General features: G+C 44.9%; 1 protein-coding gene across 4 annotated transcripts in view; it reads right to left on the minus strand.

Annotated features, from left to right (window-relative positions):
- Nucleotides 1–24,868, minus strand: part of TMEM94 (transmembrane protein 94) — a 50,392-nt gene that overhangs the window by 4,197 nt on the left and 21,327 nt on the right. For 2 of the 4 annotated variants that reach the window (XM_086856789.1, XM_086856788.1), the window contains 24 exons: nt 24,318–24,514; nt 23,555–23,706; nt 23,164–23,266; nt 22,777–22,863; nt 22,166–22,282; nt 18,383–18,439; nt 16,443–16,547; nt 15,669–15,833; nt 15,241–15,450; nt 14,734–15,049; nt 13,827–14,000; nt 10,456–10,558; nt 9,041–9,258; nt 7,668–7,849; nt 7,328–7,466; nt 6,589–6,704; nt 5,638–5,737; nt 4,075–4,183; nt 3,344–3,533; nt 2,750–2,827; nt 2,278–2,363; nt 1,747–1,828; nt 1,315–1,469; nt 959–1,053 (listed from right to left, as the gene is read on the minus strand). In XM_086856789.1, the coding sequence (XP_086712915.1) occupies nt 959–1,053; nt 1,315–1,469; nt 1,747–1,828; nt 2,278–2,363; nt 2,750–2,827; nt 3,344–3,533; nt 4,075–4,183; nt 5,638–5,737; nt 6,589–6,704; nt 7,328–7,466; nt 7,668–7,849; nt 9,041–9,258; nt 10,456–10,558; nt 13,827–14,000; nt 14,734–15,049; nt 15,241–15,450; nt 15,669–15,833; nt 16,443–16,547; nt 18,383–18,439; nt 22,166–22,282; nt 22,777–22,863; nt 23,164–23,266; nt 23,555–23,706; nt 24,318–24,514 (3,336 nt within the window). The remainder of the gene's footprint in view (nt 1–958; nt 1,054–1,314; nt 1,470–1,746; nt 1,829–2,277; nt 2,364–2,749; nt 2,828–3,343; nt 3,534–4,074; nt 4,184–5,637; nt 5,738–6,588; nt 6,705–7,327; nt 7,467–7,667; nt 7,850–9,040; nt 9,259–10,455; nt 10,559–13,826; nt 14,001–14,733; nt 15,050–15,240; nt 15,451–15,668; nt 15,834–16,442; nt 16,548–18,382; nt 18,440–22,165; nt 22,283–22,776; nt 22,864–23,163; nt 23,267–23,554; nt 23,707–24,317; nt 24,515–24,868) is intronic. The other 2 variants (XM_086856792.1, XM_086856790.1) reach the window with 1 other exon arrangement.

The raw sequence follows: 24,868 nt of genomic DNA on the forward strand, positions 1-24,868 counted from the left end.
CCCTGGAATGCAGGTGGGGCAGTGCAGTGGTTGTACTGCACACAATTATTCACTGTGAGGTTGGTTCACAGCCCGGGAGCTAAAACAGAGCAGGCAAAGGCCCAGGTCTGGGGAATGGGACAGGGGTGGGTGTGCCCTTGTTCCAGGGCTGCAACAGATGAAAGCTCCTGCCCAGAGAGAGATTCAGCCAGAGACCCAGGGCTGCCTGTACAGGACTGAGCATCTGCCCGGCTTTCACTCAGGCTCTCCCAAACAGCTGCCTGGCAGAGCACCCCAGCCTTGCCTTGGTGGTCTGAGGGACTCCAGCTACTGCAGCCCATTCTCTCCAAAGCTGGACATCAAATCAGGAAACATTTTTGTTGGACTGGACACATCTCAAGACACAGTGCTCTGCCCTGCACCATGGGACAAAAAGGACAGGGAGCTGAGACGCTTTCGCATTGTCAGGGAGCAGCTGGACCCACTCTGCCAGGCAACGGGTGCAAGTGATGAGGGTCAGCCAGGAGCTGGCTCCACACCCCTCTAGGGGGTTTAAAAAGGCTTCCAGCTCTCAAAGAGTCACAGCTATGCCAGTGCCCTTTGTGGGAGGGCAATGGGGTACTTCACAGAATAGCAGCAGGGATATAAACACTTTTGAAGCAGGGAATATTTTTGGAGAGGTACAGGTGCTGCTACTAACTTTCAAGAAGGTAAATGAGATTTGGCTCATCTGATGAGACTGGTCAGAACCAGCACTTCACCAGGCTGGTAGGAAGCAGAATCAGTTCTGAGGGTATTGTCTTTAATCTGCCAGGACACTGTTTAGTGAGAAAGGGGGAGTTGTGCCTGTGCTGTGAGGCCATTGCAGTGTCTGCTTTTATCAGGGAGTTTGTGCTTGGGCATAGGGGGCAAAGAAAGAGACAGAGAATGCACATTTTCCCCCAGAGCAGGGAATAGAGTTCTGGGAACAGGGACTTACCTGTGTGTAAAACAATCAGGCCAGCTGTGAGCTTCTGGGCTACCAGGAGAGCATTGGAAAACGTCCCAAACCAGTCAGGAGCACCATAAGCATTGCTAGTGAATGAGAGGACACAGGAAAGTCAACAGTGGGCACTTAACTGTCTGACCTGTTCCCACCAGAGCCATGTCCTCCTTTAACAGCTGAGGGATCTGTGTGTGAGCTCAGGCTGTCCTGGTACCAGGAGGTGACAGTGGGCAAAGATGCAGCTGTCAAGGCTACAGCCCTGGTGGCTCATGGAAGAGGCTGAAGCTTGTTAGAGGAGTGGAATCAGTCCAGGAGCAGTAGGGATGTGTGTGCCAGGCCCAATTCCTCACCTGTGCAGCATGATGGAGGAGCAGGCTGTGAGGTTGAGGCTGGTGGTGTTCACCCCTTTGCAGGACTCATGCAGAGTGAACCCGAAGCAGATGAGGCAGGAGCAGATGGTCAGGCTGAATTTCAGCAGGAAGCAGAGCAGGAAGTAGTGCTGAGTCTGTGAATAAGGGAAAGGAAGGAGGATGACATGGGCATGTCACTGGTACAACCTCCTCCCCATGGACCATCAGTGGCTGCAAAAGACAAGCTGTAGTACAGATGAGAGACTGCACTGAGGATCTGCCCTCTGGGCATGCAAGATTCCCTCCCTGGCTCCTGCCATGGATCAATTTACTGAGCACACTAGGAAGGCACAGAGCCTCAGCTATGCATCAACACTGGGACAAAACTGAGAGATAAATGTGTGGACAATTTAAATCTGAGGGGCCACCTACCTTCTTGGGAATGGAAGTCAAGTTTTTTCCTGTTGCCATGGTCATGATGGAGCTGTGGGGAGGCTTGCCCAGGAGCGAGATACTGGAGAAAGGTAAGTTAAGTGTCTCAGTAATGTGATCAGGCACCAGAGTTATTGTGCTTTTATCTAACATTTGAACCCAAATAACCTACTCAGACTGCCTGAAGCACTGGCACTTATCTTTACATATGCCATAAAAGGTGTTATTCATGACAGGTGCAGACAGAGAGAAAAGTGACCTCCAAATGTATGAGTGAGGAAAATACCACCTGTGGTACCTTGGCCTCCACCTGACACCTCAGACTTTCCATCACACAAGGCAGGAGTAAATACAGCAGCACACAAATGCTCCTGTCACTGTTCCCAAGCACCCTGTCAAAGCAGGTACTTGGAATAATCCTTGCAGCCTTCTTAGCATGCTGTGGGTGACATCAGCTTTCTTATAGCATGGACACAGTGAGGCTGTGCATCCTGTGGAGAGTAGAAGGAGATTCCACCCTGACAGACTCACCTGAGCAGTGGGTAGCAGAAACAGGAGAGCCACACGATGTCTGTGGTACTGAGGATGGGGGGCAGCTGCACCAGGCAGGAGAGGAACTGGACAGAAACAACCCAGAGTGAAGAGCATGAGCTAGGACAGACTTGTTACCCAAAATGCTGCTGTCTTCCCCCGAAATGCTGGGATGAGCTGGTAACTGGGCTGCCACTGCACAGCCCCTTCATATGTTCCTGTGGCAGGAGCTGCAGGAGATGCTTTTCTCCAGGGAAAACGGGTTTGAAAGTAAATGTATGAGGATCAGGGAGAAGGGGCAGCGCAGGCTGAGATCACAAAGTCTCCATCTGTAACTTCCCCAAGCACACTGTGTAAATCTGACCGAAGGCCACATTCCTCTCTTGAGGCTGCCCCACTGCAGCCACCCATATCCATGCGAGCCCTCCTGTCCTCTGAGCTAAATGCTGTCTCCAGCCAGGCCAGGACTCACCTGAATGACAACCAAGGTCAGCTGGCACTGCAGCAGGAAGAGGAAACACTTGCGGATCCCATACGTCGCATGCCTGGCCTGGAAGGAAGCACAAGCCCTCAGAGCCCTGCTGGGAGCAGCTGCCAGCCAAGAGCAGTTATGGCAGGCAGGGGCAGAGCATGTAACCTGGCAGGGGAAGTGGGAGGGGAGAGGATCTGGGCACACTGAAAGCAAAAAGGGAAGGTCTCTTGCCTACATGGAGAGGTTCTGAAGGAAAGGCAGGATTTAGCCAAGGGGTAAGTTTGTTTAAACTCCTGGCTTTTTTGGAGTTACACTTCTCCTTAACACTGCAGTGTTATCTGGCTAGGGATCTCTGCAAGAGTTTACTCCATCCAGATGAACAATATTCACGTTCTGTTGCCCCATGGCACCATTTCCAAACCATTCCCTACACCTTGGACCAGGAGGGCCAGGCCCCTCTTGTGCTTCCAGGACAAAGGTCAGGAGACACAGGCAAAGCTCCTGCTGGCAACATTGTGGGCACCTCAAGCAGAATGCTCGTGTGAGCTCCTGGCTCTGCTTCTTCCACTGGGGAGAGGGGATTGCTTGGCTCACCTGCTCTATGAGCCTGATGATGCTGGTGCTCTCTTCTTGGCGGAAGGACATGGAGCAGGGCAGGCTGTTGAGCTGCCCTGAGAGCTGCAGTGGGGTGAGCTCCTCAGAGCCATTGGTCAGGGTGGTGCTGGTGGCATAGCCAAAGGTCTCCCAGGAGCAGCGGGATGGGTAGAGAGGGTCTAGGGCTATACTGCAAGGACAACACAGAGGTGTTGATGAAAGGCCTCATCCCAGAAAGGAAACTGTCTCACTGCAATCCAGCTTGGGACACTGTGCTGTGTCATGCTCTGTATAACTTGCTCAGGTAGAGAAGCCTGAGCTATAACATGAAATTAGGATCAATCTCCCTGGACTTCCACTTATTCACAGAGAAATAATGAACATATTTGGGTTTGTGGCACAAGGTCAACAAATTGGCTGATCCATGGGGTACCTCCACTCTTTCACCCAGTGGGAAGCATCTGTAATGGTAGTTGGGGCACAACATTCCAGCGTGCAAGAGAGTGTCTTCCTTTCAGACACAGAAATACATCTGTGTATCAAGGGCCTTAGACATCCCCATCCTATCCCCACAAATCTCCCTCTTGAAGACAAATGCAGCTAAAAATGGACAGAGCAGTTGTGAGCACCTCCCTGCACAATCCCTGGGTGTGGTGTGACCCACGGCTGGGTACTTGGTAGGATCATGGATAATGCAAAGGCAGCTGGAGGAGGAATAGACCTTGCCCCACCTGATATCGCTCTGCAGGAAGAGACAACTGTTCCGAAGGTTGGCAGAGCTTCCCAGACAGCAGGTCACCTCCCCGTACTCCTGCATGATCTTGATCATCTCACACATGGCTGCAGAGGGACAGAAGGAGCAATAGTGTGTTATGTCATTATGCACACAAAAATACAGTGTTTCACACCCTTTCTAATCTGGATAACAAGCAGATTAAAACTGCCCCTTGTGTACAAATGCACTTGTGTACATTGAGATCCACAGCCAAAACACACAGTTAGATAATTAATTAACTGCAGACCAGGTGCTCTATATACCTGTCACTGCAGGAATTGATCTGTGGTTCACAGAACTATGACCCAGGTGTGCATCTCCAGCACACCTCTGTCAGACCAGAGCTGTAGGCATAGCCTGGGTGATTAAAACAGCTTAAGCATCAAATGGTCTTGTTAGAAAACAGAAGAAATGAAATAAACCTAAATAATTCAAACTGAAAATACAGTGTTTCAAACTCTGCTCAGCAGCACATCATCAGTGTTGTTTCAAGTCTAAAGGAAGGGAGGGAATGTAACAAACCACTCCAAAAGCAGTGCCACACTTAGCCATACTCAGAGCCAGTCCCTGTTCCTGCACTCCCACCCACCACTACCTCAACCCTTTATCAATAAGGGTATTATTATATAATAATATAATTATTATATAATATCTTATACATTTGATAGATAGATCTATGTCCAAGCAGCTGTTTGATTTGATTTCAGTTCTGTAGCTCCATACAGTGCTCTGTGTATATATGGATTTTCTAGAATGCTCCAAGCAAAAAAACCTCAAGACTTCCCTCTGCAGATTCCCCTGTAAACACCTTCACTAAATGCCTGGTGCACAAAGACCTGCAGCACAGTGAGGGGTTGGGTCATGTGGGGAGCTGCCACTTCTGTCAAAGAGAGAGAGGAAATTTGGGCACTAAGTGTGAAAGCAGACTGGACTGTGATTGACACACTGGAAACTGTGGCCAGAGGTACTAAAATGGCAAATCATAATTACGCTCCACACTTACTGGAGACTTGGCAGGTATTTTCCAGCTGAGCACTCAGCCCCTTTCTTTAAGTAATACCTCAGAGAGACAGAGAGAAATTTTGTGCTTTCTGTTTCCTGCAATCAAAAACTGTAAAGCAGCAGAAGGTGTTAACAGTAACTGCCAGGGGAAAATTCTTCTGGGAAGTGATTTCCGAGTTATGTAAGAGCTGTGAGCAGAGATCAGAGTCTCCTGGTACGCTGATAACACTTATTTAATGAAAGGCAGTAACATTTTGTATGTTTGCTTTTGTGTCTCTTATGAATGCAAATTGAAAGGAGTGGTTCTCAGCCCAATTCAGCAGCTGGGCAACAGCTGCATGAAAATTCAGTTAACACCTGGCTCCCCACAGGTAGCAACAGAGGATAATTAATATCAATATGTCCTTCTAGATTTCTGGAATGTATCTCCTTCCCTTCACCCATGTCTACACTTGGATGAGCCAGACCAAGGAGCTGGGAAAGGAATTCATGGACAGGAGTAGGAAAGGCCACTTACTCTCTGGGGTGCAGTCTGTGAACAGGGGCACCAGCAAAGGCACGTTGTCAATATTCTGCAGGTGAGGTCTCACCTGGTGGATCCCCCGGGGAAGTTTGGCCTGAAAAAGAGAAAGGACAGATTAAGCAGGGAGTGTGAGAGAGAGGCATTTCAGAGGGAATTGCTGAAATGAGAATGATGACTCCTAGAACAATGCAACCTCGAGATCAGATACAAATTCACATTCCTGCAGATAGAACTGGCTTTCCCAAGCCACTGTCAGAAGTTTTCTGACAAAGTTTTACACTGACCTCCCAAGCTGCCCTCAGAGTTTGTAAGGTCAGTGTGACAAACCTGTGCCCAAGGATTTCTAAGGACTTTTTGCCTGTGTGAAGAATCTAGTCAGACACATCTGCTGTCTTCCAGCAACTGAATCTATTTCAGTTGCAGCCACATCAACCTGCAGCAAGGCAAGAAGGGGTCTTACCTTCTAAAACCAGGCCTAAATGATTTTTTTTTAATCTGTATCTCTGATATGCCTGTAATGTCTGCTGAGCATGTGAGGTCTTTATGAAGCAGGAAGGGCTTGTCTCACACTCTGACCACAGGGCAGCACCAGTCTGTGGCTCACAGTTGGAGGAGTGTTTCTTCTGTCTGCATGGAAAGTGGGGATGTTCCCATTCCCTGCCCAGCCCATGGGACCCAGAGGAACTGAGATGCAGCTCTCAAGGTTGCCCTGTGTTTGGTAACCTCCACTCCTGAACTCCAAAGCAAAGAGCTGTTCAGCAAAAGTAACTAAGAAAGCAACTGAGAGGATCCCAGGCTCTAGATACCAAGCTGAAGGAGGGTGAGGGAAATCAGGGGTCCCAATATAAACCAATCCCCTTCAATGAGGAATTTCCTTCGGGAGTAATGAGGTGACACTCCTGACCATGACAGCAGTAGAAGGTGTACAGGGACAGGGGCCCTCACCCTGTTACAGTCCTCCAGGAAGCTGGGGATATCACTGTCTGTTGGCTGAAAGCTGATGAGATCCGAGTGCCCTTCCTCCTCCATCAGCAGAAGCCCCTCCACATCATCTCGAGAAACTGGAACAGAGAAGCAGCATAAACAACAATCACAAACCTGCCTCTGCCACCTCTGTGTCACCCACGTGGAACATGCACGTGGCACTGCAGAAGCCAGGAAACGTGAAGCCTGATTTTCTGGGTTAGCAACACTCAGATCTCCCACTCAGTCATCTAAAATGCAGTATTTTTAGATTACTAATCTGTTCAGAGGTAGATATATGAGCCTAGTCTCTGCTCTTTTGAGACATGATACTTTATCTGTTCTGCTGTCGTTCTAGAGGAAGAGAATAAAGAAATCCCACCAGAAGTAAGAAAAAAAGAGTAATGCACAGGCAAGGGACCTTCAGTGGCTTGACTAGGGCCCCAGCAAGAAACACAAGCACTCATGAGCACATAAATTCATGGCAGCTGGTGCACAGAAGGGTGTCTGTTTCCAAAAACTTGGTACTGGCTGGCTAGAAAGGCTATAAATGTAAAGTGATGCCACTTACACACACACACACACCTGAGGGCCATCCAGCTGTGTGCTCAAAGCTTGGACAGATCAAGTGTCTGGTGTGGACACAGGAACCCATGAATGGCTTTAAAAGAACCCCCCAGGAAACACATGGCATTCAGAGTGAGCAAGGCACAGTTCTCACCCTGATGGAGGTCATCGTGCAGGGAGCCAGCATGGCTGGGGCTGGAGGGGGGGATCTCTGAGCCAGGCACATCACCATTGGGTGTTAAGGATATGTGGCAATTCCAGCCAGTCTCCAGACCCATTTTCTCAGCAAACACCTGTGGGTGAGCAGACAAAGGGTTTTAGAGTGGCTGCCCAGGCCAGAGCACTGCAGACTGATGCCATACTGGGAGCACAGGTAACTTCTGGACTCATTAGTGGGCTGAATGAGATTAACCTTAGATTGCATTGGAGCTAAACTCTCCAGTCAGACAACCAGGGGCCATGCAAGGTCAGGGGGGTCAGCAAAGACAGCTTACCTTGCTTTTGAGCTCATCTTCCAGGGAGAAGTAGACAAAACGAATGCAGGCATTGACCAATCCATCAATGAGGCGGACAATGTCGAGGCGGGCCTGATACTGAGATGAGACCATTCCCATGAAGATCTGTCCACTCAGAGCCTGGATACAGTCTTCCTTCTCCATCACTTCCCCAATCCCTTCTTCAGGCATGCAAACAACACGCAATCACATTGAGACATGAGGGGCCACATCACACAAAGGACATGTGGTGGGGAGGCCACCAAGGTGATACCCAAGTACACAGCAGACACAGAAATGTGCAGGAACACAAACACAGGAGGAAAGATGAAGAGACATCCATTTGTCCCAGCATACCCAGTCACAGAAGTGGTTTCAGGACATCCCCACATAGGAGACCAAGAACACAAGTGGGAAACAGCAAGCAAGGAAAAAGATAAAACAGAAGGCAGGGATCAGTCACAAGGAATTTAGGTAGAAAGGTCAAGGATGTGTACTGCATAATGTTCACATGTACATTTTAAACACATCCTACTGTGCCTAAACAACATGGTGAGTCTAGCTGAGGCACAGTGGCATCATACCACAAGGGGCTGATGCAAAGGAACTGAATCATGTTCCCTGCAAACACTTCCAAAAAGCCTGCAAAGGCTCTTTGACAGGGTTCCTTCACCATCACATCAGCCTGTGGTGAATGGGGGCTGGATACAGCATGAAGAAGAAAATAATAAAACACTTCACACAGTTGCAAGGCTTGCCACAGGTGGGACTCAAAAGTATTGTGAAAACAGTTATAACTTCCTAGCTGTTGGAAACCCCACTATCTGTCACGTTTTACAGAATGGAAGACCAAGAGAAAGAGGTTAAGGCTGGTTTTCCAAAAGAGCCTCCTGGATTTATGTTAATGGTATGTGCTTCTTAGTCTCCATTGCTGTTCTGAAGGAGATGTACAGTTCATCTAGTGGGAATCAGTTCCTTCAGTACAGCAACAAAATCCATCAAGGAATAACAGTTGCATAGCACTATACATTTCAATCCTTTGAAAAGCCCATCACATGTGATTTCCATAAAATCAGACAAATATCAAACCAAGTACTGAAATACCCAGGAGTCTTGACTCTCCATAGCCTGCTTTAAAAACAGACTTCCTACAAGAAGAATTTCTCTGTAAGCTTCAATAACTTAGCTAGAAATACCCCTACCAGCTGCCACATCATTACTTCCTCTGAAAATGCATCTACTTCAGAAGCTCTTCCTTCCAAGTTCCCATCTGCTGCTCTGAACAACAATGTTCTTACAGCTCTAGACTGATCAGATCCAGCCCCTGGGCCAGCAGCAGACCTGGCTGCAGCCAGGACTGCAGACACACATACCATCTGAGCTCCAGCTGTTCCTCCGGCTGCTCTGTTTGATGGGAGTGGTCCCAGGGAGGTCACAGCACGTGAAGATCGCGCTCTGCCCCGGCACCTGCACCAGCTCTATGCACTTGCCATTGAGCTGGGAGGACAAGGCACAGTGCATCGGCTTGTATGCAAAGGCAGAGCAGTATCCTGACAGGCAGGCTCGCTGGTAGAAATCCAGCACCTTCTTCCTACGTGGAAGAGAGAAAAAACCAGACAAAGCTAGCAAAAATGTGCCATGTTTCTGACAATACAGAAATGCTGTAGTTCCATGTATTTGGAGAAATGCCTTCCATAAAGAGTGGTTAGAAAGTCTGAAGAAGCCTTTCCCTACTGTTTCTGCGTTCTCCAAGCTGCAGGGCAACAAGAACATATATTCCAGCAGAGGCAGTGGTGAATGTTTCTGTTTGCTCATCAGATTGATGGGTATGAACACAGAGCTCTTCAAATACACTTATTAATATAATATGCTTAATATGGCTGCCAGATGACTCCAAGGAAATTTATTGCATGACAGCAGAAGCTTAATTTATCAGACATAATTTATCTGTAGGGAGATAAACACCAAAGAGGGAAATGACAACTCTGACAAGAGGATCTATGGCAGAGATAGTTGCAGGAGCAGACTTTTCTCCTGTCCCCTTTCAGAATCTGGGTCCCAGGAACTGTATTTAGTCAATATTCAGTCACTGAAATAAAGTTCCTTCTCTAAGCTGAATTCACAAGAGGTAACAAATTAGACTACACATCAGATATAGTTTGTTTTTTTTTTTTAATTTGCTTGTAACATGATCAATATTCCAAAAAGGATCAGTGGCAGTTTTTTCACACCTGAGGATAAGCAGATTTAGAAGAGCAATGTGAAAAGTCAGTGAAACTAAATATTACTGGTCTGCTGTGCCAGCAGGAACAGCAATTCAGCCTGTAGATGAAAATACAGCACAAACTGACAGATACTGCAGCAGGAGTCCAAGGGTGTGATGCATTGTGTGGACTGGTTCAGGCACAATTGATCATTTTACATTTCATATAAGACAACACATTTTTCTTGAAAAACAACAAAAAATTTGCTGCCACCAGCATGACCTGATTATAATTTAGTCCTACTACACAGTACAGTCAGAATCCACTTAGAAGAGGACAATATCCCAATAGATGGAGTAAGAAGTGGCTTGCTCTTCCAGTCTAACTGAATGCTTGTTGCTGTCTAATCTCTTACATTGCTATGATAACAATTAATTACAAGTAGAGGTGGTTCATGTTCATAACCTACTTGAAGCCCTTAAAAAGCTTAACAAGCATCACGAAAAGAATTTTAACAGAGTGACCAGGTTCCCTCTGCATTTCACCTGCAGCTCCTGAATGCCCCAAATGAGAAAACTGCCCACCTGTCAGAGCCAGAGAGGGGGTAGATATCAGTACCATCCCAAAAGTCAGTGCAGGCCTCAAGGATGATGTCAGCTGTCCCATGAGAAAACATCTGCTCAGTGCCTGAAGTGTAGGAGAACAATGAGTCAGTATCACACATACAGCTCCCAGGAAGGGGATATCACACCAGCTGCTCCCTTGTTTGTTAAAACATGAGTGTTCCCACAAAATGCTTTGGTGCATTCCAGATACTCCCTTTTCCTCTGCTGAAAGTCTTCAGTCTCCGTTAAGAAATTGTTCAGGATTGATGATGCACCTGCAACTGCCCTTTGTCTAACTGTGGGTTCAAACAAGGCAGTGATAAAATGTAAGCCATGTAGTCCCTTCCTATTCTCCCCTTACCCTGTGTATCAATCCTGCTCCTGTAAAGGTGGGATAATGCCTTGCTCCTGAATCCCACAGAGCAGAAGAGAAATTCCTTTGTGCCTCTTGTCATGAAAGTACAAGCAGCAGTGATGAGCCTACGGGGATCAAAGTCTGCCTACACTGCAAAGTGCATTCATTTTTAGGCCAGACATGGAACTAAAGGGTAAGAGCTATTCTTGAATACTTTTCATTCAAGTAGCAGAAGACAATTTGACAGTGTGACCTGCCAGATAACAGCCTGTTTCACATTTTCACCCTGAAAATCTGTTAAATCAGGATGGGTCAAAAGTTCAAGAGACTCAAAAGTTCAATAAGAAACTCTAAAAAAGTAACTCATGTTGTCCTTAGGGAAGAACTGAAAAATCAATGGACACCACAGCTTGTCCTGTTTTTCTTTCTCCCCCTGTTTTAGTTTTTAATACAGACTCAAAATCTCTTATTCCCTCTTGTAGTCAGAGGTGTTAAGAAGTTTTTCTCAGAGGTGTGTGACATCCCTGATGCAGGTCCCAGTCACAGGACACAAGTTTAGGGATGTGGGGCTGCCTCCACTCCACACCTCCTGCTCCTTCTCATTTGTATCGACCCATTAACATTTCCTGCACGTAAAGTCTCCTTTCCCTCCTCCAGCTGCTCTCTTTGCCCCCAACAGCTTCAAAGCTGAGCTAATGAAAAAAACAAAAACCAAAACCACAAAAAAACCGAAAGAAACCCCACCACTGCCATGAAAAATGAGCCCAAAGGCTTCTTGCAGGCATTGTTGCTGACTGCTGACTGGCTGGTGAAATCCAGAGCCAAGAATATCCCCTCAACACAAACCAGGCAGGGACCTTCAGGAATACTGGAGGATTTTCCAAAACATAGCAGCTCTCTGCTTTTGCTATAAATAGTCATCACAAGCCAAGTTTATCAGCATAACAAACCTCCAAGACGAATAAGAGCTGTGTGTGAAAGAAGGAGTCTGTCTCAGGGACACAAAGGAGCACTTGTGCACAGCTCTGTTTAATTTTATTGTATAAACACCTAATCCTTCCCACCTTGCTCCTAAAGTCAGATAGTCCTGGCTCAGAAAGAGGGAACAAAATATGTTTATCCATGCAAAACCTGTGTCCTGGACACAGAGCAAGAGCTTGCAATAACCACATGCACAGATGTACCCACGTTCATGCCTGACAGCAACTGCAATCCATTTCCCATTCATTCCCACCAGAATCCCACACCACAGCCCTGCTAAGGAGAAAGTGGCAGTGACTGCAGACACCATAAACTGCAAGAAGTTCACTGAGCTGTCCTTGACAGTAAAATGAGCTCAGCCTTTCCCAAATCATGAACTCTCAGGCCAGGATTGCTCTAGCAAAAAGGGAAAAAACAAATGAATAGGTCAGGGGGTATGATCAGCCACTCATGGCTGCTGGGACTCATTGGGAAGAACCAAACTGCTCCATCTGAACCAATGGGACAGATCAAAAGGAATGGAGCAGTGCAGTTCCAGCAGAGAAAGACAGAGATGGTATCAAGCCATTTTACTCCGCGGAAGATGCCAGCGAGCACCTCATTTCCATGCTGTTACTATGGATCTGGGATGAACACTGCCAGATGGTGAGACATGTATTTCAATGGAATAGTAAGGGAACACACAGATAATCTGCCTCCTATTTTCTGCTATAGCTGTAGAATTTATGTATCTTGCTTTGACTGCAGCATGTCATGGGAGTGGGTGGATTCATAGATTTATTCACAAATAATGTGTGGCGAGAGGTAAATTATGATCATCTGGTCTGACTTCTGCATAAACAGAGCCATTTGACTTCACTCAATGTTATCTGCACAATCCAGTATTTCTGGTTCTAAAATGGCAGCATTTTAGGAAATTTCAAGGGACAAGACTATTGTGTGAGAGGTGCTCCAATGGTTAACTAAACCCAACCAGCAAAATTCCTCTAAGAATTTACTCTAGACAGCATAATCCAGGTCACACCTATTTGTCTGAGCTCTAGGCTCTAACCTAAACCGTTTAAAAGTGAGGATAAGGAGTTGAAATGAGGCAACATTAAAGGTTTTTTCTCTACACTAAAAATCTCAGCATCAAAATAATTCCTACTTACAAGGGAAAGATAGCAGCAATCAGAACAAATGAAAAAGCTCCTTCCCAGATGAAGATAAAAATTTAAGAAGAAGTGGGTGAGAGAAGACAGTTAACCTGGTAAAACTCTGGCCAGCACAATGATCATATTTCAGATTCAATACTGAACATATGTCAACTCTAGAGAGCCAAGTTCAGTCAATTTAAGGAATTACAAAGAGACTAAAAGCTCTGACAGGCAAGCTGTTAAATCTTTCTGAGGTGCTTTAAGACCTCGACCGGCTGTACATCCTTTCCATCCCAGCCCATTCCTATGAGAATAGGAAGGAGTAGAAAGAGTACAGAAGTCTGTATGGCTTCAGTTCTATATTCATGGTCACTGTGAGTTTGCATGGAAGTTTTGTGATTTCTTATTAGTATGCAATATAGGAGTGTGTAATGTAATACACTAGACAACTCACAAAAATATTAGTTTATGATTTATCAGAAAGGATGAGAATTATTAACTAAAACCCAGAGTGATATTCAACCCTGTGCAGTATTAGTTTCACTACCATCATGAAGTCTATTAAAAACTCAGTAAACCCATACCATGCTCTGCAATGCTGTTTGCTCCCAGAAAACAGATCTACTATGTGCTATCTAAAATATTTTTTAAAAGATACTTATTATTCTGGAGCAAGTCAAGGCTGTGAAGAATTCCCCCCCCTCAGTATACCACAGATGATCACTGAGGTTTGTTAATCATATCTGCACTGGCCATGGACAGAGCGGTGGCATCACCCCACAGGAACTCCAGGCTCTTCCAGCCTTACATTTTCTGGGCTCTCTGAGGAACAGTTTCCCCTGTGCCAAGTGGATGCCCAGAAAAAGTGGCAGCCTTACTGGTAGTGGTGTCCTTCACAAACAGGTTAATCATGTGGCTCAGGGGGGGTCTCCTCTTGGTGATGGATGAAAGCTTCCCCAGGATGGTTTCCTTAACCATTTCATCACTTGGCAAGCGGTACAAAGCCAAATAGTTCTCCTGCTTGAAAAGATCTTTAGCACCTGGTGTGAAACCTGAAATATGAACACAAAGAGGAGGAAAATCAGGCTCTAATCAATGTAAAAGAAAAGTTCCTTCTTATTCTGTGCCACCCACTTTGCCTGTGCCCATTCTGACACCTTCCCAGCAATTGGTAGGTGCTCACTGTGCTTCTATGTAAATATGGCTTAAGATCTAGGATGAAAAACATCCTCAAAATTATTAGATTAGTAATTACAGTGTTCCTGCTCTTGTTCACTGATGAGAGTAACTGTGACATCACAGGACAGGCATGGATGTGAGTTCAAGTTTCCAGGTTTTAATCCTGGTGTTACCTCTAACCTCTTACTGCCCCTATACTTCCATTTTCCCATCTGTAAAATGAGCTGAGGTACATCATTTATCCCCAAGCTCCCTGCAAAGCCCTACTGTAAAGACAGGCCAGATATCTGTTCATTAGCAGGTATTCTTTGTCTCCTGATAAGACTGGCAGACTCACACCAGAAGAATATGAAGCTTAGCCAGAGCTGGCTGGCACTATCCTTGATGACATTTGTTCCTTGGATAGCACTGACAATGTCATAACTTGCCAAAAGCCTCTAAATCTCTTTAATAAACTCCTTTGGCAACCAAACAACAACAGAGTCAGCTCTATATTTCCACCTCCTCAGCAAATGGGACTGGGGAAATATTCTCATGCTCTCTAAGGATTAAGTGCCTATTGACAGCTCTGATTTCTCCTTGTCTGTTCATCCAGTTCCTCCTCACCTATCAGCCTGGCAAGCTCACAGAGGCCCCAGGGCACATGGACAGGCAGCACAGCATTGTGAGTCTCCTGCAGGGCGATATTGCAGAGGTGGTCGGAGAAGCGGCACAGCCGCTCAGTCACGCTGGCGTTGCACAGGTTGAGCAGCACGTTCAGGCCCAGAGGCTTCAGGGAATTCAGGTGCATGTGCCAGTTGGAGTCATCAAACTGGATGCAGGAAGGGTTCTGCTGGTCTTGGGACAGGCTGAGCATCTCCAGGTGGTAGTCACACACAAAGTCTTCAGCCTCACAAGCCAACACCTCGCTGTCCCCAACAACCTGGTCCAACAGGCAGAGAAATTGTAGTTGGTTACAGTGAATACGGCTTGAGCTTAGAATCCTGCAGGGAATTCCCAGTTAAATTTCCCAACAGTAGGGACTCTGTGGGTTTGTGTTACAGCTCCACAAAAACCTACTTGTGTGCCCCTCAGGTAAGTGTGTCACTCGTGTGCCCCTCAGGTAAGTCTTACCTGAGTATGCTCCTCCTCTCCACCCTCCGTGTCCTTGCTAAAGCTCACGTTGGATCCAGAGGGGTGTTTGCTTCTGCTGTTCGGCTTCCGGTGAGCAGAGGCTTCAGGAGCCTTTGGAGCATCACCAGACCAGTTGTTCCTCTCTTGTTCACTGGCCATGTGCACTGTGTCTGCCAGGGGGCCAGAGAGCAAAGCATCTCTTTCATGGGGCTGTGAGAGACCAAGAGAGCCAAGGGTGGTGATTCAGCAGTTGAACACAAGGCACTGCTGCTTCAGGACTCTGTAGAAAAGGATCCTCGCTTGCTTCTTCATCTTTAAGCAAAGAATTACAGGACTTCTCTACAAGGCCCCTTTATAATATCACATTGTGTTTCAGTCAAACTATGATTGAAGCCAACACATTATGTTATGGACTAAGAATCACTCACCTCATCTTCCATCTCAGGATGGCAGAAGGACCGTGTGGAGAGCTCATCAGTCAGGTCTTCGTGGCTGTCATGAGGTGGTTCCACCTTCCCACTGAAGAACAGAACAGTCTCTGGGCTGGGGTTTGGCCAGGAAAGAATCCCCTGCTTGTCTACACAGCAGAGCACCTAGAACATCCCACAACACCCCAAAGAAAGAAAAATCTTAGTGAAAACATCTCAGTGTTCATGTGCAGTTGTAAATATCATGACTTTAATAAACACATGGCATGACAGACAAGTCTCTCCTTTCAACTTTCTCTCTTAAGAAACTGCACCTAATAACACTCCAAGAAATCCAAGAATTCCTTGCTTTAACAAGATTTATGGGTTGTTTAACACTAATTTTACTTCAGCATATTGCAAAACTAGGCATGAAGACCAAGGGAAGGAGGCAACTACTCAACCTATTTCAGCAGCTAGTACCTTCCCAGGACCCAAACCAGCTGGCTCTTGCACAGGAATCAAGAGGGTAATTTGACCAGAACCAGAGCTGGAAAATACAGACATCTTGTCAGATGTCACAGAGTATCTCAAACCATTGTTTTAGCATGTGAATGTGCTTGGATATGACAAGACAGTTATAAACTCTTCTACAAAGACAGGTGCCTGAAGGGTTTCTAATTCCAGCACAGTGAACTGATTGCAAACAGTCTGTGCTCAGGGAAGGATAACATCAATGATGCAAATGAAACATCCTCACAGAGCTCCTCTTTCTGACAACCCAGCAATACTCACAGTGACAGATCCCAGACTGTGGAGCAAGCTGGAAGTGAAGCTCAGAGTTGGGGATTTGCCTTTTAAAACACAGAGGAAGTGGCTCCAGATACAACGTATCATTTCCTGAGGAGGGAAGCAGAGGACATCAGCCAGTTAGAGACTCTTTCAGTGGAAGAAGAAGGGAGAAGGAAAAAAGGGAGTATGACATTACCTTCTTTCAACACAGGGATACACTGTAAGATAGACATCAGTCTCTGTGGGAACCTGTTACCTGATACAGTGCTGGTGTTCTCCAGGCAAAAGCATTTCTTCCCCTTTCCACTGATTGCTAACAGTCAGTCTGATTGTTGAATTGAGAATTCACTGAAACTACCTCTTGTCTACCCAAAAACATAGAAATGAATTCTGGAGTGAGTTCATTTTGAGTGAGTCCATTGTCATCTCTTGGTGTTTTTATCCTGAAGTAACTCAACCCCTTGGATTGTGGGGTTTGAGGCCTTTGGTTTCTCACCACTGTGCTGCAAATTGGGTGAAGGATGGGCTCCCTGTGCTGAGGTGACTTGCCCAAAGTTACTTACTGAGGCATTGACAACATTGGAAACAAAGCCAAGGTTCCCTGACGACTCCATCATTACAGAGGAATTGTAATGGAACAGAAAGAAGGGGATATTTGCTAAATTAAAATGTCCAGTTGGCACCCTGCGTTTTCCACACAAACATGTTTCAGAGGGAGTCTGGATGGCAGCAATCAATCCAAGCACCAGAGCTGTGTGTTCTCCTCTGGCAATCCTAAAGCCAGTAAAACCAGGATTGAACTACTGTGTTATTTTACTGCTTTTTAGCTGTTATTCTGGAATACTGTGACTGCAGAGCACTTCCCCCAAAGCTCCTCAAATCACGTTCCCTGGATCCTAATGGCTAGTACAGCAGTAAACTCAAATGCAAAACAATTTGGAGCTATCACCAAGAAAAAAAAAAAAAAAAAAGTTCTTACTTAAACCAGATTCTTCTAAGCAAAAATTTTACAAAAGGAAAGAAACAGATCTTTGGAACAAGGTAGGTCATCTAAAATCACTTCCATTTAATATCTGAAAAACACCTCAGCTAAATGATGAACTGGCACAGAAAGGCAACAAAATATTTAGCAAAGGAATCGTGTGTGCACCCATGTGCATTCCTCTGAGTGACTGGGAGCAAAGAGACAGGAATATCTTATATCTAGGGATTTTTAATCATTCCTGGAGTCCATCTGCCTCCTTACAGAAAGAGGAATCTTAAAAGCATCAGATTAGATAGAGAAGTATCTTTCCTCTACCCACCTGTTTAATCTGGATGATGCAATTTATAGAGAGGCCAGAGCAGTTTCTTCCCCAGAAAAAGGGCTCCTGAATGTTTAATTGCCCCAGCTTTGGCAGCACTGGTAATGTGCTTAAGCCTGATAAGAAGCCTATGGAGCAGGATCAGACTTTTAAAAAGCCTGAACATTCTGCAGTCCTCTCTTCAATTTGGTCTGGATGCTCATCATCCCACCATCATTCCCTCTGGGTTTTAGTTTTCACCTGAACAAGGTTTTTCTGGTACAAGCAAAATACTTCCCTTTTTTCAGACACACACCATACAAAGTTTGTTTTACTTCTGGAACAGGACTTGAAAGAGGTACTGTCTCCAGGACAGAAAACACTGATTTCAAATGATTTGCAATATTCAGAAAAGCACAACTGGACTCAGTATGGAGGTCACCTCAATCTCTGGTCAGCACAGCAGTATTTACATGGGGAGGTGGAAGGGGAAGACATGCAACCTGCATGCACAGCAAATTAAAGTAACAAATGAGTGACAATGAACAACTGGCACAAGTAAAAAGGATCTAGCAACAAGCAGGAGATCAGAGAGGAAGGGAAAGGATATCATGAAGTTCTGCAGTGAAGATGGAGGAAAACAATTCATAATAATAGTACCTGAGAAGATACCATCTCTGTGTAGCTGCTGAGAGTGTCCTCTGAAAACTTAGCAAGCTGCAGCAAGAGAAGAGACCAGTTACTATAATTGTGCTCAGAAATGTGCCATGAGGAACATCCTTCCCTCAGGATGTGCCTTCAAGGAGGAGAAAGCAGGAGTCCTGCTCTGTGGGAATCACTGTACCAAGGCAGATTGATAACTCATCAAAGCAATTAAGTCTTTAATGGGCTCTGTTTTTTATCTACTTGTGAAGCACAGGCAAAGTGCTCGCTGCTGTACATCACAGAGGAACACACAGTCATTACCTAAAAGTCTACAGAGAAAATAATAGCAATTAGACCCAGAGGAGGCTCTTTCTGGGTGGTTATTTTTAGTCAGAAAAGGCTAGGATTGAGTGATCTGATTTTAACTTATATGGGTCAGTTACAGGAAGGGAGCTGGAAGAGGGGTTGGAAAAGCAGGTGCCTGGAACACAATGGACACAGAGGAATGAGGTGATATGAATGGGATGCAGATAGGAAATGAAAAGAAATTACAGCAGGGCACCACAACAGCACTCTTGGAATTACACTGAGAAATTCACTAACTCAGAATTTTTGTATCCAGCACAAAGGTATTCCACACTAGACTTCATTATTTTGAAAAAAGTTTAAATTTAAGTCTATTCATAAGTGAATATGGCAATTATATTTACATGTAAATAAAATGATAGCCCAAATAATAATGCATATATCTGGCACTTGAAAAAGGATCAGTTTAACAAAACCAAAAAAAGCCAAGAGAAATCTGTCAGAAATCATTTAAACTGACAACTGTGAAGGATAATTGGGAACTGGTTAAGAATATTTTGTTACAATTTTAAAAAGCAACAATCCCATAGTAAAAATAAGAGACCAGTTTTGAGTGACAGTGAACACAGAAGTTAGAATTAACATAAAAAATAAGGAAAAGTATACCAGTAGGTAATTAAAACCAGACAATTGCTTTTAAAGACAGTCAAATTGCAAATGACATTGCAGGCAAGGCAGACGTGTTAAACAAATATTGCTATTCCTTATTCAGTGATACAATCATACCATATGATAACTATGAAATATTTTCCATTCCAACACCAGCTACTGAAAGTAAATATGTTTAAATTAGCAGGTCTGGACAATGACTGTTAGTGTTGATTTTGTAGAAGGCTTGAACTATGGATTAAGTCCCAGTTCAATGGAAGTGGTGCCAATGCCCAAAAAGGGAAGGAGAGCTATCCAAGTTACCACAGACCCCAGACAGACTTTGATTCCAGACAGAATAAAAGAGCAGCTAATATGAGACTCAATTAAAAGTGGAATAATACAATCAGTGCCAAACACCACAACTATATCAGCAGCAAATCTATTTTTTCAAACTATTTCAAACTATTGCAATATCTTTTTTGACAAAATTACAAATTTGACTGATAAAAGTACTGCTTTTGACACACACCATTTGGTAATTTGACTTGATTCTAAATGCTTTACTAGTTTTCTAATGAAAATACCAAAGTAATAGGGCTCATGTTAAATATATTAGAAATAGACTATCTCTAAATGGAACAGAAACAGAAATTATTTGCAATAATGTGTTACTAGCTCAAGCAGGGACAAACCTGGGTATTTTGTTAGCCTGAGAGAAAACTAAAAACAACACATTACTGATAGAGACTGTAAAGGATACAAAGTTTAGGGCAGGGTGCAATGTCAAGAGGAGAGACCACTGTCACAGAACAATATGGATTGCCTGGGCAATATGCAAAAACGTGTATCTCAACAGGCACAAAGCTAAAGCAGCATATTTAGGTGCAGAAAGGAAGGTTGGACTTACAGGATGAGGATTCTCAGAAAGCAGTAACTGCAGCTGAACAAAGCCTTGCCTTTTAAAGCAGTGTCTGAAAGTTCTAATGGGATCATTTGTTGTAGAAACAAGGGAACACAGAGCAGAAAGTCCAGATTACTCTGAAGTTTATCAAAAGCATAACTACTACTGGAATATTTTGTGGGGTTTGAGATTCATAACCCTACAGTGATTCTGAAATAGTGGAGAAAGCTAAGAGAAATGCCAAGAGAAAGATTAGAGGTTTGGAAAATATGCTAATAGTGCCTCAAGGTGCTTGAACTGTTTACTTAACCAGAGATGGTAAAAAGGAATGTGAGTAGCTACAAAAGACCAGAATTTTGATTGATGTGCTCTTTGCTCTTAAATCTAGAAGACAAAAGATGTAAGTTTTCCAAGGGCTGGAAATCAGATACTGAAGAAATTTCCACTAACACAGAATGTCCATTTTTAGCAGTGAAGGTAAATAATTACTGAGACAACCTATGGAAGGCAGTACAAATGTTTTCAAACCAACAGTGAATTCCTTTCTAAAAGGAATGCTGCTGCAGTCCAACTGTAGTAATGAAACTTGAGACAGGTGCTTGTTTAGGGGGCCACTGGTTTGTGTCTTTTCAACCAGTCACAAGAGTCACCTCTGGCCTTGAAAAATCGGGAATTAAACATGATAGGAAGGGGAAGAAGGCAGAGAAGTGGCCAAGTTGCCTCCAAGTAGGCCAAGTGATTGGAGAGGAGAAGGGTCTTACCTGCTACATTTTGAACAGAGAAGAGAGAAGGAAGGAGGGAAATAGAGAGGCCAAGTGACTGCCCTTTTCAGGGGGTGAGTGACCAAGGCACACCACAGCAGCTGTTCTGCAGCAGCAAGGATGGAGGCTCATGTCTGAGATGCCACAGAAAGAGCTGGCTGGACAGACAGAGCTGCCTGGACAAGAAAAAGAAGACAGGAAAGGAAAAAAAAGGAAGGTGCAAGTATGAGTGACATGGCAAATGGGAATGTTGAGAATGGTGAAGCAAGGAAGCCAAGGAGCTCTGGCATTTCCCAGCTGAATTACAAATTGTGAAGGGAAAGAGGGAGGTTGCAAAAGTACAAACCAAGTGATGCTGAGAATAGGTACAAGAGATAAGATGGTGAAAACACTGAGAAGAGATTCTAAAAGTGCAAATGCTATTAAGGGATGTAATGTGTCCTTCCTCCCAGGACACTGGCAGCTCAAATATGTTTAACTAGAAAGAAAATAATAGAAAATACAGACCCAGGGCCAGAGGCCAAGGAGGACAAGAAGGAGAGAGAAACTCTATCCAAGTAACAGAAATCAGCACAGAAGACAAACATAGCTCAGTGCATCTCACCAGCACTACTACCAGGAGAGAAGAAGGGATGTGCAACAGCACATCAAGCTCAGGATCACATCCCATCAGACCACCAAACTCCACTCCCCAAACCAACACAACCACCAGAAACTGCTCCTACTCCCTGACCTACTCAAAGGCCATGCCTGCAAACAAAGCCCCAGAGCCTCAGGAAAAGATTGCTCAGCCCACATGGCATTGCAGAGGATATGATGTATCTCACTCTTCTCAGTGGCTACACATTGCCTAGTTACAGCCACCACAGGGCATTTATCTCCATGTTGACCCCTCTGACAAATTTTATGTATCTGACAAAAAGCACATGCCTTGAAGAGTCTCATGGAACAACCAGAGCTTCCTATCACCTTGGGGTATCTGCAGAGAGGTTGAAAAAATTCAAGCATCTGTTCAAGAATATTGAACACCAAGGAGAGGGCACAGCAGGGACAACCAAAGATCCAACAAGTTTTTACAATTATGTGGACATCTCTGCTGAATTCAGTATGCTCACTTCACAGAGCATTTTTGTCTCTTGCCCTTGTCTCTGCAATGGTTTGATGTGGAGAGAAACCTACCAGTGAGGTGGATGAGGCTTTGCTCATCTGGGCCAACACTCTGGCTTCTCCAAAAGCTGTAGCAAGAATCCACAGGACAGGAAAGAGCAGTGGAAGGATGGGCAAGACACCATTCACCTGAAAAGAACACCAACAAGCACAGAGACAACAAGTCAGAACCTCTCACATGACATCTTTTCCACCACAGTGAGAGGATAAGGATAAAAGGCCAGAACAAGAAGGGGACTGGAAGCAGTGCCAAACACTGCACACATTATGGGGGTTTAATGAAGGAGGCCATGAATCAATCACACCAACCTGCAGCTGTTTTTCCTGCTGAATTTGGAGGAAACTCCAAGGTGTTGAAACACAAAGCATACCATATAGATAAATAGATATAGATAAACACATACATGGCAAATGAGAGAGCAAAACATTGAAAGGTAATTCTGTGAGGAACAGCCAGGGAAGATCTGGTGTCCTCCTCCACTGAATGTTCCTGGATCTAGCATGCTTCCAGATTCAGGTAGCACAGGAGGCTGTCATAGGGTGAATAAAGTCACTGAGGGAGGGAATCCATCTTGGTGGTACTCTGGGGAGGAGGTGTAGTGAAGCTCAGAGCTCTCCTTTACCTGCAGCTGAAGAAGAGTGTACTGCCAGGAAGCAATTCCAGGAGCTTGGAAAATGAAACGCACGGCGTTGGTGATCAGGAATCCAGCCTGCAATTCAGAGATGACACTGTCACCTAACTACTGGCACTTGCAGGGAAGGTGTTTCCCGTGCCTTGTAACATTCTCAGCCCTGGGGGAAGTATGAAAAATAAATTTTTGATCTGCTGCTGCTGCAGTTCCTCCCTCCACTCTCATGGTTATGTGGCTCAGCATCTCTGAAGTTACACACAGAGTTAGCTGCATGAGTAAGCATGGCCACAACTTCCAGTTGATGGCTGCAAATTCTTCAGATTTATTGACAAAACATGGCTATTGTCAAGGATGACAAAGGCTTGGAATGAGACCTACCAGCACAATAGGGACAGCGTATTTCAGCATCACTGACTGTACAGTGAACCTCTCATTATCCAGGGCTGTCACAGGCCGTGACAGAGCCATTTCCAGGCACCACCTAAAAAACAGAAAACAGCTTGAAATTTCAGCAATCAAGACCCTAACCCTTCAGTTTCCTTGGATATAAATCTCCTAGCAGACCTGATTAGAACACTGTGCTCAGCCTATGCTATGAAGAAGGGCTGTCAAAAGAGAAGCCAACATCTACAATAAGAGTGCAGCACTTGCCAGGGTAACTTTGCAGTGTTGCCAAGCAAACTGCTCAGGTCTCCTCACCTGCTTAGCAGGAAGACAGCAACAAGGACACAGACAGCTGGTTAGGCACTCTGCCCTGCCCTTAACCCACCTGACATTATCAATTATTGGGGTCTTCAACACACGGAAGAGACGATAGAGCTGAGGATTCTGAGGGCCCTTCTTCACTTCTCCCCTTGGGGAGGGCGGGGGTGAGAAGGGTGGAAACAGATCTCCAGGCTCCAGAACTATGTGCTCATCATCCTAGAAGAAAGGTTAGAGAGCCCAAGGGCAGATGTTAAAGCACATCTGGTTATTTCATGAAAACTGGCATTTGGTGAAAGTTGCAATTAAAACCACCAAAGGTAAATTTCAAGCTTTAAACTTTTTCCAACCTTCTCTAAGCAGTAAAATCTTTGCAGAGAACTTGTGAGTAGCTAATTTACTTCTACACCAGGTATTTTATATTACCTTATTTTATAATAAATCAGTAGTAAAGAGAAGGTCAAAGCAGACAAACTTTATTTCTGCACATAAAAAGCAGGATAAAGGACGAGGTTTGTATGTCATGTTATCCTACTGGATAGATTCACTCCACTTATATTTAGCAGCACATTACATTTTCTGCTTGACCTGAGAGAGGAGGAAATATAGTGATTTCATATAACATTAGTACCTAGTGGGTTTGGGAGCTCTTGGAGAAGATGCAGCTTGGCTAACTATGCACCATCCTTGACTGAACTGGAATTTTAAGCTGTTTTCAAGGTCAGAAGAAACCAAACACTCCAATTTCATGTACTCTGGGAATCAGTATTAGCAAGAAAAACCTGGGAAATATATTGTTACAGGCCAGGGAAATTAAACAAGCAAGTTACCTTAATCCCTCTCAGAGAAGCAAATGACTCCTGGCCTGGCCTCAAAGCAACAACATCTCCTTCTACCAAGAGGCTCACAGGCAGATTGACAAGATGCCCATCCCTGTAGGCCCAGTGAAGGGACCAGGATGGGGCATAAGGCATGTGAAGGTCAGGGTACATGGAGTCTGGCCATTTCACCTCTTTGCCAAGTGTATCTGAAAGCACAAAGTGCGAAAGAATGAAGTGGTAGCAATTCTGGATTTACATCCTGTAGTGATTATAAGACCTCCAATGTTAAGCTCAGCCCATTCCCAAGATGTTTTACCATCTCTCTCTTCCTCCTTGATGGCTTTTCCCTTCTCTCTCCACCTAGTATTAACAACCAAGCAGTAATTTAAAAACCTGTACAACAGAAAATCTAAAAGCTGCCCTTAAAACTGCCCCCTAAGGTCCCAAAGCCCCCATTGAGACGATGCTCATGCACAGCAATTTATTTCCTTCTGCTCCATGTTGTGGTACAACCCCATGTGTTCTCCCCTCATCATCTGCTGCAAGGCAGATATTTTTTA

Source organism: Cyanistes caeruleus, chromosome 19 (genome assembly GCF_971803275.1).
Source record: "Cyanistes caeruleus chromosome 19, bCyaCae1.hap1.1, whole genome shotgun sequence".
Taxonomy (NCBI): domain Eukaryota; kingdom Metazoa; phylum Chordata; class Aves; order Passeriformes; family Paridae; genus Cyanistes; species Cyanistes caeruleus.